The following is a 15,624-nucleotide window of genomic DNA, read 5'->3' as shown; positions in this document are numbered from 1 at the left end:
AATAATTATTATTATATTGTTGGTTTTATGTCACATTAAAACTTAAAGTTCGTAAAAACACTGAAATCAGAGGAACGAACTTTCTATTGTGAGAACTCCGAGCATTAGAGTTGCACGTGAATGCAGGGTTACTGTAAAAAGTTTCCTTGTTGAAATGGATATGTGACAAAAACAACATATCCCAGAATGCAACACGGAAAAAGCGATTTAAAAAAAAAAATGTTTTCTGAGTTCTAAAAAAAAAACTACGAATCTGTCCAGTTACTTTTGGGTTAAATTGTGATTGTAAAATTTATTCTGCTTGCTCTATCAACAAAGTAACCCTTTATTTACAACAACAAATTATTATGAAAGAACTCAAACGGGTTGGTTTGAACTACACGACTTGCCGTAGTTTACTCCGCGTCATCGTGATTTTTCTAACAAACACTGAGCTCGTTTGCTAGCTAGCCCATATAACAATGCCTCCATACTTATTCCGTACATACATCACCTGGCAGTAAAGAGTCTTGATGAAAACAAAGACTATTTTATTTACTTAAACTCTTGAACGCGCAGTGTGAATCAAGCTCCGCCCCCTTCGTAGAGGTAAACAAACGATCTGTTCGTGTTTGAGGTGACACAGGCTACAAGCAGCCATATCTCCCCCTGCCTGTGTCGTCGCTTGTAAATGGAAATAATTATACTTTGGCCATGAACTGCCGCTCGGAAGTGCTCGAGGTGACCGTGGAGGCGAGGCAGGTGGAGGAGTCCATGCTGGCTTTGCTGCACACCATCTTACTCCACCGCAGCACGGGCAAGTTTCACTACAAGAAAGAGGGCACGTACTCCATCGGCACGGTGGGCACACTGGACATCGACTGCGACTTCATCGACTTCAGCTTCGTCAGGGTTTCATCTGAGGAGCTGGACAGAGTGATCAGGAGGGCTGTGTCTGAATTCAAGGTGATTGTTGACTGTCATTGCTTCTGCAGGCCTGTCATTTTAATGAAAGCCTGCAGAAACCACACGCAGCTTCTTATGATGCCATGAAAAAGTATGAGTATGAGTATTCAAGTATCGAAAACGATACTTGAACCTCGTCTCAATGCGTCTTAAAAAGGAACTCAACTAGACTTAGATTTTCGGATTTATCCTGTGTTGTATGTGTACATTAAAACTTGGATCAGGTTGTCCTGATCCAATATTGGTATGAGTTCAATATCAGCCGGTATCGGCCAATACTCAAGGCTGAAATGTCAGTTGATATTGGAAGTGAAAAAGTTGTTTCGGGACATCCCTACTTATGTCTGTTGTAAAATTAAATTGATGTTTCCTTGGTTGCAGGATGCATTAAGCATCTCAGGCAGTGATGGCATGGGGCAAATCTCACTCGAATTTTACCAGAAGAAGAAGTCCCGCTGGCCCTTTTCTGACGAGTGCATCCCATGGGAGGTGTGGAGCATCAAGGTGAACGTGGTGAACCTGGCCAACGAGCAGGAGAGACAGATCTGCAGGGAGAAAGTGGGCGAGAAGCTGGGCGAGAAGGTCATCAACGTCGTCGAGGTCATTAACCGCCACGAGTACCTGCCGAAGATGCCCACCCAGTCCGAAGTGGACAACGTGTTTGACACCAGTCTCAAGGACGTCCAGCCGTATCTCTACAAAATCACATTTCAGATCACTGACTCTCTGGGCACCTCTGTGAGCACGACCATGAGACGGCTGATCAAAGACACTCTGGCACTGTGAGGATGCTCGAGGGGGAAAAAAGATGTGGCTGATTCATAACTGCCTCCAAAACATGGAAACACACGGCAGAGTCGGCAAAGCGAACTCATCTGTTGCTTCTGATTATATCTGCTGTAGTTCGGTCATTGTTTGTTCCTTAAGATTCTTGATTATGTCGTGTTGATTTCACATACATTTTGTTTTTATGAAGTGTTCTCTTCATCGTTATCCTCCGACCATCTAGGAATGCAATTATAACAGGGAGACGATAAAACATTTATATCTTTTAAATTCTTCTAAAGTTTCGTTGCTGAAGTCAAATGTGTAAATTATTGTTCATCTTAAGCAATAAATGTTTTAATTGCAAATAATGGGTTATTTAGTCGACAACTATAGCTCCTTCAAACTAAACATTTACACTTTTATTCTCACATTTGAGGCGCTGGCAAAGAGGAAGTCACAAGACATCACCATGTAATAAAAAATAAATCCTATTTCTCTTAATGAAAATGCTGTTGATGTGTTTGGGGGGAAAAAAAAAACAAAACATTTCCTCAATTTCCTGCCTGCACACACATTTTTAGAGGTTGTGACCTCACTCACAGCTCGGACAGGATTTCCAGTTTACAATTTTTCCAAATTAAAGCAAACGCCTCCCAAGTTCACTCCTTAGTTTCCAGCAAGGAATCGTCTCATTGGCTCTCAGCTTGAAAAACATCCTCCCCTCCCCTCGACTCGAGGTCGTCGACCAACAGGAAGACTTGTGCGTCCGTTTTCACGTGGCTCATTTCCACAGGTAGATAAATCAACAAACTGAACTATTTGACACACTGCTCACTTTGATGGTTGGCTGCTAGTTCACTCTGCTCTAGCAGAATGTATGCCATGTTTCTGTAACACAAATATTTAAACCTGAGGTTGGCAACTTCAGAGAATCCAGCCAGATCAAGAAACATTTTGAGAGTTTCCAAAAAAAATGAAACAACATAGAAGAAGTCCTCAGGAGAGCACGTGAGAGAGAAGTGCAGCACACGTTCATCACTGTCCCCATTAACCTCTCTTTCTCTTCAAAAATGAGGGCAGAGATAGTACGGTCTCTAAGAACTGACATGTCACTAGTGAGACAGAACACAGCACAAATTTATTTTTTATCCTTAACTTTAAAATACGTCCCATTTTGGGCGCCAGGTAGCCTAGCGGGGTTACATGAGGTCAACTCTTTGTCATTCCTCACTTTCTCTCTGCCGTTTCCTCCTTCGTCTCTTGTCCTAGCCTCAATAATTCCAGCCTTATTTGACCCAAAACTGAACATTTAGGCTCTTCTTGGAGTGACTTCTGCCTTATTACATCTGAATGAAACAAAGACCAGAACTTTGGACTACATGTCCAAAGAAAGTGATTTCATAAAGACAGATTTCACCATCGGCAGAGTTCATAGAAAGGAAGGCCACTGTATTATTATTTCCTTCAGTGGTAAATAAAAGATTTGTTTGCATGTCAAAGCCACTGATGCAGAATTACCATGAAATGTTGCGTTCATGTGGTAACAGACACGTTTCCGAGGTGTAAAATGCACGTGATGCACCTGCTTAAGTCGGAACAACAACTTGAGAAAAATGAGATGCCCGACTCGCCAAGTTGGCGTCATATTTATCATCACATGTAGGGCAAAATATATTCTGTTAAAGGAAAGGTAAAGCTTGTAAAGTGCTTTTCTAATCTTCTGATCACTCAAAGCTCTTTTACACCGCAGGTCACAGCTACACATTCACACAGTGATGGTAGAGGCTGTTATATACTCCCAGTCTAACACATTCACACACTGATGGTAGAGGCTGTTATATACTCCCAGTCTAACACATTCACACACTGATGCTAGAGGCTGTTATATACTCCCAGTCTAACACATTCACACACTGATGGTAGAGGCTGTTATATACTCCCAGTCTAACACATTCACACACTGATGGTAGAGGCTGTTATATACTCCCAGTCTAACACATTCACACACTGATGGTAGAGGCTGTTATATACTCCCAGTCTAACACATTCACACACTGATGGTAGAGGCTGTTATATACTCCCAGTCTAACACATTCACACACTGATGGTAGAGGCTGTTATATACTCCCAGTCTAACACATTCACACACTGATGCTAGAGGCTGTTATATACTCCCAGTCTAACACATTCACACACTGATGGTAGAGGCTGTTATATACTCCCAGTCTAACACATTCACACACTGATGGTAGAGGCTGTTATATACTCCCAGTCTAACACATTCACACACTGATGGTAGAGGCTGTTATATACTCCCAGTCTAACACATTCACACACTGATGGTAGAGGCTGTTATATACTCCCAGTCTAACACATTCACACACTGATGGTAGAGGCTGTTATATACTCCCAGTCTAACACATTCACACACTGATGGTAGAGGCTGTTATATACTCCCAGTCTAACACATTCACACACTGATGGTAGAGGCTGTTATATACTCCCAGTCTAACACATTCACACACTGATGGTAGAGGCTGTTATATACTCCCAGTCTAACACATTCACACGCCGCCAACAAAGCAGTGGGAGTAATTCCAGTTTAAGTGTCCTGCAAAAGGACAAATCGGACATGTGGCTGCAGGAGGTGGCCATTGACCGCTGAAAGACGACAGACTCTATAAACTGAACTACAACCACTGTTGATGTTAAGATACTTTATATATGTACATGTATATATATATATATATATATATATATATATATATATATATATTGCACATTGACTTTCTGCTAAAATATAACAAACTCACTGTCTTATTATCTTCCAGTTTTTTGGTAGTTGATAAAGCATTCCAACTTTCCAAACTGAAGTCACACGAAGACACTGAAGTCCGACTTCACAACTTTAAAACTGGGACCAACCCGAGCAGAACATGAATAAGGCAAAAGACGAGGAAAAAGTTCTGCTGATGAAGCTCGTTCAGACAACGTGAGGCTTAAACCTTCAGCTGGCTTTCACCTGCTGACTCAGAGTTGGACTGCTTTCTGTTGGACGGGCAGGCACAAGACACAGCCGCTAGCTTGTGCTAACATGCTAATTTATCAGCTTTTCCATCACAATAAAAGTAATATTCTCAGGTAGCCTTTCGTGAAGGTTCGAGCAGTGGGCCAGGAGGAGGAGCCTCTCGAGCGTCTCTACTGACTCCTCCTTTTAGTCAAAGTGTAACTGTGTCAAGATGAAATTAAGAACATCAACATGTCAGTTTATAATAAGTGTCATCAGTTGTTGAAGTTGTTCAATAAAGACCTCGATCAGCGGTTGTTTGTTTTGGTGCTGAAAAATAAAAGGCAAATACTACAGATGGTTGTAGATATATATACTCCATTGTTACTCTTTATTACAGAAATTAAGCACAAAAAACTGTAGAAAACCCTAAACACAAAACAGCTGCAAGTGTCCAAAAGCAACAATAAAGCAACCGATGCAGATACAAATATTCATTATTGCAGTGAGAGCACAGAATACTAAAAAGATCAGACTTTTGTTTTCTAACAAAATTGGTACAAAATCGAAGATACAAACACTCCCATATACACAATTGTAATCATTTCTGTGAAACTTTCAGAAAGTTTTTCATCACAAGAAATTAAGAGCACTATCATTATCACAGAAGTTCTCCAAAGACTCAAAACACAATACAGCTCACGGCGCTCATCGATGAGAGGAAAAACAAATCCCAATCGTTTGTGTGAAGCACTCTTTGAATGCAGCATCTCCCAAATACGTCACACTCTTAATAATTTATAACAAAGTCCTAATCCATCTAGCTGAAAGCAGAAAGTATATACTTGTACAAGAATACAATTGTGAAACAGCTGGAATACAATCAAAACACATTCGTTATAATCTTTGCTTCCTTTCTCTTCACCTTTAAAAAGCCTGAGTCATAAGTCATCTGAAACTTTGTTGTGCTTTTTATTATGTGAAATAATAGAGGCTAAATATGTTTAATGTTGCATAAGGCCATCACTGTAAAGCTTGGTTTATTACTATTCGTTTCACTGCACAAAGCAGAATATGTACACGCATCACCGAAGCTGCACTTTGGTGGCAGACTTGTGAAGCATGTGTTGTAATAACTTAAATTATACATCAATTGATCATGCATTTTTTCATTTTCTATGATTTGAATTAAAGCCAACATTATGACATGACACTATGTTGCACTGTGCTTAAAAGAAAGCATGTTATGAATGCTTTGAGGGTGATCTGGATGACTGAGAAAAACATCACACCCATTCAGATTTATTCCTATTTGATGTATCAAGTCAACTCAGGCTCATGTTGTCACTGACAGTTTACCAAATTCCACTTGTGTTCTGGTTAAAGCACCTTTTACTCTTTTTTTTTTTTCAACAACAATTTACCCTTCAAGGGAAAAAAAATCTTCTGACATAATTGCACTGCCTCATTCATTTGAATCCACATACTTTGATAAACCAGTTGAACAATAAGGAAGCTAAATGTTAAGTGCTGAATAAAGCAACCGAAGAAGGCTACAACATGAGATGCTTAAACAACAACAACAAGGTGTCTGGTTTGTGTTTCATGTAAAGTGTGTGAACTCACTTTACAATCAGCATCTTTTAGGTCTTCTTCAACCATTTAACGAAAAGGCAAAACATCAGAGAACCAATGCAAACAATGCAGATTATTTTGGAGAAAATAAAATGTTGGGCCAACACTCTGCAAGCCAACACTCTTTAACAGATTCAAACTGTTACACAAAGTGCATATTGAATACAATGTTCAGGCCACCAATATTATCTTAAGGGATGTCACTCACATCAAGAGATAGATCTGATACAAAAGCGAAAGCACTACTTCTTAATTCACCACCAACTTCTGAAAAATTTAAAGCACTTCACCTACAATCAGAAAAAAAAACAATGTTGAGAGTTGTTCCTGTTTTCATTGTACCGTTTCTTCATGTGTTTTACAAGCATGAATCCAATACAAATGACAGAAGATTGGATGTTAGCATTTTTTAGCAGCCCCTTGAAACTGGAGCCATTGAACTATACACGTCATTGTTTAACTTTTTAGACTAAATGAAGTGACAATCTCTTCCACTTAGAGTAATTTAGTTTGCATTTAAACTAGTGATACACTATATATGAGTTATTTTTAGTGGCTCATCAACAGTAGTTACAACCATAAAGACATAAGGTGAACTTAATGTGCAGACCACAGTTTTTAAAGTCTAATTATAAACTGATATCAAGCAAAACAAACTTTATTTTAAAGGTCACATTTTACCATTTTTAACACTTTGTTCATCGGCATGATCAAATACAGGATCGAGAGGTTGGGGGAGACTTATTTGAACTGGTTGAGAAGGAGTATAATATGTGACCTTTAAGTGCACTGACTGGTGAGCTTGTCTTTACCCAATATTACATTGCAGACTGCATCTAAGGCATAACCAATACCGGCACAGGTATTAGTACAAGTATTGGTATCGATATTGGTAACGGTGTGTATAGTTATTAGAATTGGAACAACTTTTGTAGAAAGCGGTACGTCTGAGTAAAGATACAACTCTGTACCTTGTTTTCTCAACATCACCTGCACATCATTACAAGTAGACAACTAAAAGATTTAAAATAGGTCAATGCTTTATGTCTCATTTGGAAAACAAAATAAACCATTTAAATTCATCTCATCTCACAGAGGAATCTAGCACTTGATTGCACATTCACGTTTACACCTCTACTGAACATGTCCACTTTAATATATGACATTGGAGGCAAGCAAACAAGCTATACATTCAAAGTCTTGAATTTGTAGGCTGAGGTGTGTTATTTCTTACATTGTCTCTCAAGAGGAACTACTGCTTGCCTGATGCTTACATGTGGCTGTGACTTTGCTCGTGGCTCCAGAGACTGAAGGCCGTCTTGAAGGTCCTGTGGCAGAGTTTGCACATGTACTGCCTCTTAAACGTCAGAGCAGAGAGAGATGGAGCGTGGTAAAAGAGGGTGTCTGATTCCTGAGGGCCGACTGGATTCTCCATGCTGTTGGACCTTGACAGAGGGCTGTGGCTGCTGGATTGGCGTTCAAGTTCAGGCCTCTTCGTCTTGTTTACTGATGAGCTACAGGGCTCTGGGCTGCTGGACTCCTCTGCCACTGCTGCAGCCACTGGCACTGACTGGGTGGACTTTAGCACGGAGGCCTGTGGCGAGTGGCGTTCGGAGTTCTGAGGGGTTGTTGGAGGGGATGGAGATGGAGGCGAGGGAATCGTGTCGATCTCTTTGGCTCCAGGTTCGTTAGCAGTCGACATGTGGGACTGAAAGTGACTCCAAAGGCGAAAGTTGGTCCTGAAGGCTTTGTTGCAGATGTGACAGATGAACGGTTTTATGTGGCAGAGCAGCTCCTGGTGTCTCTCCAGGTCTTTGCGAGAGCTAAAAAGATTCCCACATTTCTCGCATGGCCACACGCCAGGTTCCTCGGGCCCAGTATTTTCTGCATCGGCATTTTCCATCTCACACACCGCTTCTTCTAACGGCTCTTCCTTCACTACCAGTTTGCCGTGGTGCCCAATGCTGAGATCCTCAGGCACGTATGACGAGGAGTCTTCCGAGTCGTACATCGGTGGACCTGAGGAGTCGCTGAAGCCGACGGTCTCTCTCGACCTCCCGGTCGCCAGCGACTCGTCTTGGTAGTGATCCACTCTGAGCATCTCAGAAGACTCTTCGTTGTTTTCTTGTTCCTGCAGGTGAATCTGGTCTTTAACAGTCATCATGTTTTGATTGTGGACCTCAACCTGGTGACGCCATATGCTGAAGGACGACTTGAAGGTCCGCATGCACTCCAGGCACGTCAGTTTCTTGTATTTACAATGTGCTTCGTGGTCCCTCTTGACCGTTGGACTGGAGAAACGGAGGCCACAGTAGGGACAAACTGTTGCATGTCGACAGCCCCTCTCATGGTCACCTTGTTCGAAGAGTGAAGAAAGCTTCATGTTACAGAGTCTACAGGCGTAAACACCGGCCTCTGAGTCCTTCTGCTGACTGATTTCATCGTGTTTCTGACAGAGGATGCTCTCGTCTGCTGTGTCCTGATCGGCTTTCTCAGCAGGATGTGACCTTAAATGCTGTCTGTACAGAGACTGGAACACAAATACTTTCCCACAGTATGGGCATATATAGCTGGGCCTTGATCTCTTTTTGGTAAGCGCAGGAGACTGCAAACTCTGTTTATTCCTCTTTAATTTCCAAAGCAACGCTTTCTTTATTTCCCTCTCTCGCACCATATCTATCAGCTTCTTTTGAAATTTCTCATCCAGTACAGACGAGCTGGAGGACGAGGCTGGGTTCTGCACAACACCGTGCTGAGTTTGGCAGTGAGTCCACACTTTGAAGTTGGTATGGAAGCGTTTATGGCAGATGTCGCAAGCATATGGCTTCTCAGGGTTGTGATACATATTTACATGGCGATGTAAGCCAGCATTGGACCTGAAAACCTTTAAACAGTTCCAGCATTTGAAGATTTTGTTCGGCGGCGGCTCCACATTGTTCTCGTTCAAGTCGTTGCTTGCGCTCTGAGGTACTGTCGGGTTCTCATCAAGTGTCAGGGGGTTTTCTTTGAATATTTTGCTCTTCTTGAACGGGTACCGCCTGTTATCTGGCCGGTCCCTTCTTTTCCCAAAAGAATTCAAATCTTGCCTTGAACCTTGGTCATAATTTTCTTGCAAGTTTTTAAGATTGACAGGCAACGCATCTCCGACTGTTATCCTGATAATGTCCATGGGGTCCGCCAGTGGACTGCTGGGCTCAGCTTTCACACTGAGCTCTCTTTCTACGTCATACCTGCTGTGGTACTTTGACCCGAGAACCAAGGGAGATATTCTTTTTGAACTGCCGTTGTGAGCAGATGTTTCGGGCCCACATGCCTTGGATGCCATTTTAACAACCGATTGTTCACGGTTTTGCAAACCTTTGAGCTCCAGTGTTGGCGAGAAAACTGGAACGGGGCTGTCCATGGACAAAGACCTTCGGAGGAGGCTTTTAATGAGTGGTCCGCTCCGGTCAATGGTCGGACTTGGCTCTCTGGTCTGACCTTGAAAGGACACGTTGGAGTGATAGTGGTGCCCCTGCTCCTCTTCTTCCTCTTTAGTGTCCAGGTCAATGGCAGACTGCAGTCTGATGTGCTGCACTTCGGCATCACTGAAGGACACTGAGGAAGTCAGCTGGGGCCTAACAGATGTGATGTGCGATGAATTCCCTTTTAATATAGAGGCATACGGATAAGTGTACCTCTTGTCAGCAGCTTCGGACTGCTCTTCAGAAGATTTCCTGCAGATGGATTCAGAGTTTCTGACTGATTCATATGCGACGGGTTCAGAAGGAGACGGCGTTGATTCCTGTGTAGAGTGTGGAGGCGAGGCTCTCTCCGATGTCTTTCTGGGATAACTTGAGCGAGATGGCTGGGCAGTCTCATTCCGGACCCGACACACAATGACGCTTCTTGTCTGGACATCATTCTCTTCCCCTTCAGAGAACGAAAGCCTTTTTCTGGACACACAGTAGGATGCATGAGGCCTTGTGGACACAATGTTGGTGAGGAAAGGGATTCCAAGACTGTAGCCCAGCTCTTGAATAGCTGCCAGGCTGCCTTTGTCCACAAAAAGTGAGGAGGAGTAGATGTAATTCAGAACAATCTCGAAGGCGTCAGGCTCACAGAAGTCCAGGTTTACAACTTTCAGGGATTCTGCGTCCCTCCGTGTGAACAGGGTCTGGAAATACTCACTGCTGGCAGCCAGAACACTCTTATGAGCCTGGTACCTCTGGTCAGCGACAACAAGGACTACATCGCACATCTGACCCCGCAGGCGCTGCTCATTGAGGACCCCCAGCACTGACAGGGCATGGGAGGGGTTGCTGTAATGCACAAGGCTTTCCATGGCTGAAAGACAGGACAAGAGGATGATATTAAAATGCATGCTAATAACAATGTGAGGTTTATTTGTGCATATGGCTGCATTGTTAATAGTTATGAGCATGAACAGACACACACACACACACACACACACACACCCTTCTTTTGTTCACACCTGTGTCAGAGGAATCATCCTCTGTGAGCTCCCTTTGTTATTTCTTTATGTAACGTATAAATTACCTCATTTTAAATATGATCCTATAAGCATCTGCATGAAAATGAATACATTATTAGATTTAATTCACATGATGTTGAGTCTTTATATGTTTCCTACAAGAAACATCTCTATTCATCCTGCAGCTTTTTAAGATCTGAATATTCCCTAAAAGTCCTGTAAAACAAATAACAGCCTAAAGAAGGAGCCCTCTTCTAATGAAACACTTTAACCTCACATTTATTTAATGTTTATGCATTAGGACGTTGAATCAGAGGTGTTACATTTGATATAACAGATCGTTTCAGCTGACAGTAAAAACAGAAAACTCCATATTGAATTTCTGACTTTATTTTCGGATTGCTTCATTAAGCTCCTATGTAGTGTACTATCAACCAAAATCACAGTTAGGGGGCGCCGGTGGCCTGGTATGGAGGCTGTGGTCCTTCAGGCGTGCGACGCAGGGTTTGAATCTGACCTGTGGCTTCTTTTCTGCATGTCGTTCCCCACTCTCTCTCTCTCTCTCTCTCTCTCTCTGACTATCGACTGTCCTGTCTCTAAATAAAAGCACGAGAAGCCCAAAAATGTCAGCCTAATAAAATCACAGTTAGTGTGATCTCTGATGTGAACAATCATCATACAATAATGAAGATAATAATACAATATGATTTCCAGTAACCCTAAACCAAAAGTTTACCCTCATCACTGAAATATGTGGTTCAGGCATAACATGCCGGGTTTCGTTATTCCTTTTTTTATTTCAATAATGATACATATTAAAGACTAAATGAGTTGAAAGGAATGACATCTTGATTCTCTGACAAGGATTCCTTGAAGTTAAAGTTTTACCATTTCATTTACACTTTTAACACATAATCAAGGACAGCATGACATCACCTTCAGTCAGAAGTTATTAAAAAAATGCAGCTCGGTCAAGCTGCCCTCAGTGACACAGTCTGAAACAGGAAGTTCAGAAAAAGTCTCCCTGAAAAATATCAAAAATTACCGCTGAAGCGCCAAATAGATTTCACATGGCTACACAAAGGCCAATAAAATATTTTTTAAATTTCTCAATTTCCTGATCAGATAAAATTATTTAATCTGTGATTGATTCAACAGAACATAATGCTCCCTCAATTAAATGCACTGTAACAGACATGTACAGTATGTAACACAAAAACACCATTTGTCATTTTGGCCGGTGAAAAATATGTTTGGCCAGTGAATTTTTTCATCTACCTGCCACCTTGGCCTGTGATTCAAAAAGTTAATTTTGGACCCTGCATACATGTCAAGACAATTACTGTTTGGAAAGTAGCAATTACTGTGTGACAACATGTATTACAGTATGATATGAAAGGCCTCTATTATTTACTCTGAAGCCACATTACTGTGCAATATAGGAGGCCAGGAGACCTGTTGTTTTAGGAACATGATCCTCATTTATCAAGCGGATTCTGCAGGAAAGCAGCTTATGAAGAACAGCGATCCGAAGCACACTGCTGAATAATTCAGTCAAATCACGTTACGAGAGAAAAACAGCCGATGAAACAGCGTCGCTCGTGGACTGGACTCTGCAGAGTTAGGATATCGATGTCATAGTGTCAGCGTGGGATAACGGAGGAAGAAATAAAAGACAGCCTATGAGCTCAAAGAAAGCTTGGGATAATATACCAGATGATTACTTTAGCTATCTTAAAGACAGCGCCCCCTAGAGCTCGGGATGACCTAGCGGTTTCTGTTGTGTGCCTGAAGGCTACCTCGCCACAGCGGCCCTGAGTCAAGTTCAGGCCTCAGCTCTTCCAGAGGGAGGTAAAAACATCCTTCAGCCTGAGTTTGTTTTTTTAGTGTTGCGCACATCTTTCCTGTATTTTCTGATTGTCTGTGTCTGCTGTAATCTTCAGATTCGATGTCTTTATTTCACAGTGTCTCGTCATCATTATGTATGTCATTTCCTCAAAACCTAACCAAGGACGACGACTGAAAATTAGCCGTGTCTAAAAGTCCAACATGCTACGATACATGTACTGTTAACTGGTGAATAAATATGAGTCAGTAGCACACTGAACTTTTGTTTTATTGTGAGTGAACCATGTGTTTCATCTGTAGCTTCCTCAGATCGGCCCATCCCAGTGCTAAGTGAAGCTGAGGAAGCTGCAGGCGAAAGTTACTGTGCCACAGACATTTGATTTCAGAGTATATTTCTGTGACTGTGAATGTACTGTTGGCCATTTTGATAAAGAACTATCTTTAAAGAGTTAGACATTTCGATGGTCATTAAAATGTTGCTCCATCGACAAAGCTCAACGTGTCCTCATGTGTTTGTAGAGTTCTGTGTAGAGCTGCTCGATCAAGAAAAATCACAATTACTTTGAATGATAACGATAAGTGATATTACAGCAAAAAGTCAAAAAATGTACGATACGAGAATTAAGAAAAAGTTGGTTCACCTAATTCTTTTCCCAGTTTCTGCGTAGTCGATTTTATTTGAGCAGGTGTTGTTGTATTTTGCAACTCTGCAAAAACTTTTTTCCGATGTGTCCGACACCTCATGAACGCAGCGTGGTACCTTTGCCTTTTATTATGTTTTTTTTTAATGCCGTTAGGTGTCGAATTAATTGTAGTATAGTTGCAGTGTAGTATAGGCCAAAGACCCACAAAAACTGTATGAAAAAAAAAAAAACTGTATGAACTCTCAAATCATTCTGTGTGACGTCACCAGCAGACGTAGGACACCCTGACAGCAGCAATGTAGTGCGACCATTAGAAGTTACTCATCCCATTCATACACCTCCGACCAGGCAGCAGGAGCAATCCAGGGTCGAGGGATCAAACAATGACCTAGTACCAGTTGCATAAGCCATATGATTTTCCGTTTTTGATTTTCCAAAGCCTCATATAAGATAATTAAACAGACACGTCGCACATAGACACATTTATTTCGAAAATGTCAACCGGAAGTCATGTTGCCATCATTGACACTTGTTAGTTTCTATCGCATATTCTTCCAGAAGTTTCATTCATTCTTAAAAATAAAGAACCCCCACTTGCCCACGTCTTTGTGCAAACTTTCAGAGAGCGTTCACAGCATTGTGAGGTTTAAAGCGTTCAGCATGGGCTCACCTGCACCAACATGACTGATAACTTCACAGCAGAGACACACAAACACGCACAAGCTTTCGGTTACGATATTAGTCATCATGCAGTTTCTCTTTTTTTTTAAGTGTGTGGCGAGAAGAACCGAGACTGTCTCGGTTACCGTTTTACATTTCTACTAAATCAAGGGAGGAAAAGTTGAGCGCCGTTAAAATTGACTCCCGGAATGAACGCGCGCGCGCACACTCGTTACAGACAAACGGACTGTAGGGAGTGTGTGTGCGCGTGCGTGCGTGTGTGTGTGTACCCCGCCGCTTCCCCCGTGGTAGACGTGGTGTTTTGTTTTTGTTTTTTTTCCTGTCTTAACACGGTTCAGCCCAGCCTGCAGACACGGCTCGGTTTCTGGCTGCAGAAACTGGTCGTAGCTGGTCAGGTTTCACGGCTGCACAATCCCCCCCCCCCCCCCCTCCTCCTCCTCCCCCCTTTCCGAGTTACGTCAGGGAGGAAAAGGAAAAAGCGTCTCCTTAAACTGCACTCCACCAACTGTATTTCAGCCTCACTGCTGATTATTCCTCCCGCTGAAGTTTGGTATTCTGTCCTCACTTACCCTGCCCGTCGTCAGGACGCTGTTTCCGCCTCACAGCCGGGACTTTATTCACTGTTGTGTGGATTTCTGCGCGCTGGTCGTGATTCCATCCATCTTGAATTTGACGTCATCCCACACCAGGGATGAGGTCATCGCAAAGAACGCTCGTCACGTGCACCACGCACTGATAGGCTAATAAAGGAGCAGGGGGCGGGGCCAACGGAAGACCTGACGCTGAGCCTAATTTAAAGGGACAGGTCATATTTTCGTTTTTTTTTTAGTTCTTTTATTTATTATTATGGACATTTCAACTCTTTTTTTTCAGTGATCAGATTATTGAGTTTGCAAATGCCTAACGTACCCTGAAATCATGGGCAGAAAAACAGCCTGTTGAGCTGAGCTATTTTAAGATACAGGAAGCTCCCAGAGACTCCACTGGTGAAGGAATGGGCCAATGCAATGACTGAAACAGCATCTTATGAATGCATGCATTAAAGTGACAGTCAGGTGGAGGATGGGTCTCCCTGGTCCTGAAATGTATATAAAATTGGACGATCAAACCCTGATGGGATCCTGTAGTATCACTTATCTGTGTTTTAGACTTGATTTGTCCCTGCTATGATATGCATTGGGCTCTTTATTAGTTGTGTTATAATGCCTGATATAGGTAATGCCATGTAGCAAGCCTTTACAATATTCTATAAAAACATTCAATAACAATTCAATAAGATTTGGCACTTTCAGTTTATAAACAGCTCTTCCAGTTAGGATACGTCAGAGTTTTAGAATTCAGTTCAAAGTAGTTTAGGTTCCTTGTGTGCATGTAATGTAATCACTGTTCTTTGGACCCCCCCAAAAACAAAAATATATATTTTCATCAATTTGATCATCAATTGTTTTTCATTAATAACACCACACATTTAAACGTCTCTTTCCAGTTATAAACTTGACATTTGTTCTTTTAATATCCCAACAAGATAAGAAATACACACACAGGTTCTTACTAAAACACTCATTTATATTAATCCAATAAATCCTCATTTCCACTATGGTCCTTTTCAGTTCGGTATTGTA

At 41.9% G+C, this 15,624-nt stretch overlaps 2 protein-coding genes across 2 annotated transcripts; one reads left to right on the top strand and one right to left on the bottom strand.

Moving 5' to 3' along the window:
* The first annotated feature begins 320 nt into the window (after nucleotides 1-320).
* On the top strand, nucleotides 321-2,220 carry atg101 (autophagy related 101). Its single transcript, XM_079356467.1, has 2 exons — nucleotides 321-945; nucleotides 1,327-2,220. The coding sequence occupies exons 1-2, from the start codon at nucleotides 694-696 to the stop codon at nucleotides 1,729-1,731; spliced, it is 657 nt and encodes a 218-aa protein (XP_079212593.1). The 5' UTR covers nucleotides 321-693; the 3' UTR covers nucleotides 1,732-2,220.
* Nucleotides 2,221-5,081: 2,861 nt separating this feature from the next.
* zbtb21 (zinc finger and BTB domain containing 21) lies at nucleotides 5,082-14,704 on the bottom strand. Its single transcript, XM_079356125.1, has 2 exons — nucleotides 14,572-14,704; nucleotides 5,082-10,681 (listed from the first exon to the last, which is right to left on the bottom strand). Exon 2 carries the CDS (start codon nucleotides 10,677-10,679, stop codon nucleotides 7,626-7,628), a length of 3,054 nt encoding a protein of 1,017 aa, XP_079212251.1. The 5' UTR covers nucleotides 10,680-10,681; nucleotides 14,572-14,704; the 3' UTR covers nucleotides 5,082-7,625.
* Nucleotides 14,705-15,624: the final 920 nt, after the last annotated feature.

The sequence above is a fragment of the Symphodus melops genome (assembly GCF_947650265.1).
Source record: "Symphodus melops genome assembly, chromosome: 11".
Taxonomy (NCBI): Eukaryota; Metazoa; Chordata; class Actinopteri; order Labriformes; family Labridae; genus Symphodus; species Symphodus melops.
Note: the sequence above shows the minus strand (reverse complement) of the source record. Positions and strands in the feature narration are given on the sequence as shown.

Excerpts from the sequence above, each read along its gene's own strand:
- zbtb21 (XM_079356125.1), bottom strand. The coding sequence starts at position 10,679 with ATGGAAAGCCTTGTGCATTACAGCAACCCCTCCCATGCCCTGTCAGTG.
- atg101 (XM_079356467.1), top strand. The coding sequence starts at position 694 with ATGAACTGCCGCTCGGAAGTGCTCGAGGTGACCGTGGAGGCGAGGCAG. Across the intron at positions 946-1,326 it reads GGGCTGTGTCTGAATTCAAG|GATGCATTAAGCATCTCAGG; the intron begins GTGATTGTTGAC and ends CCTTGGTTGCAG.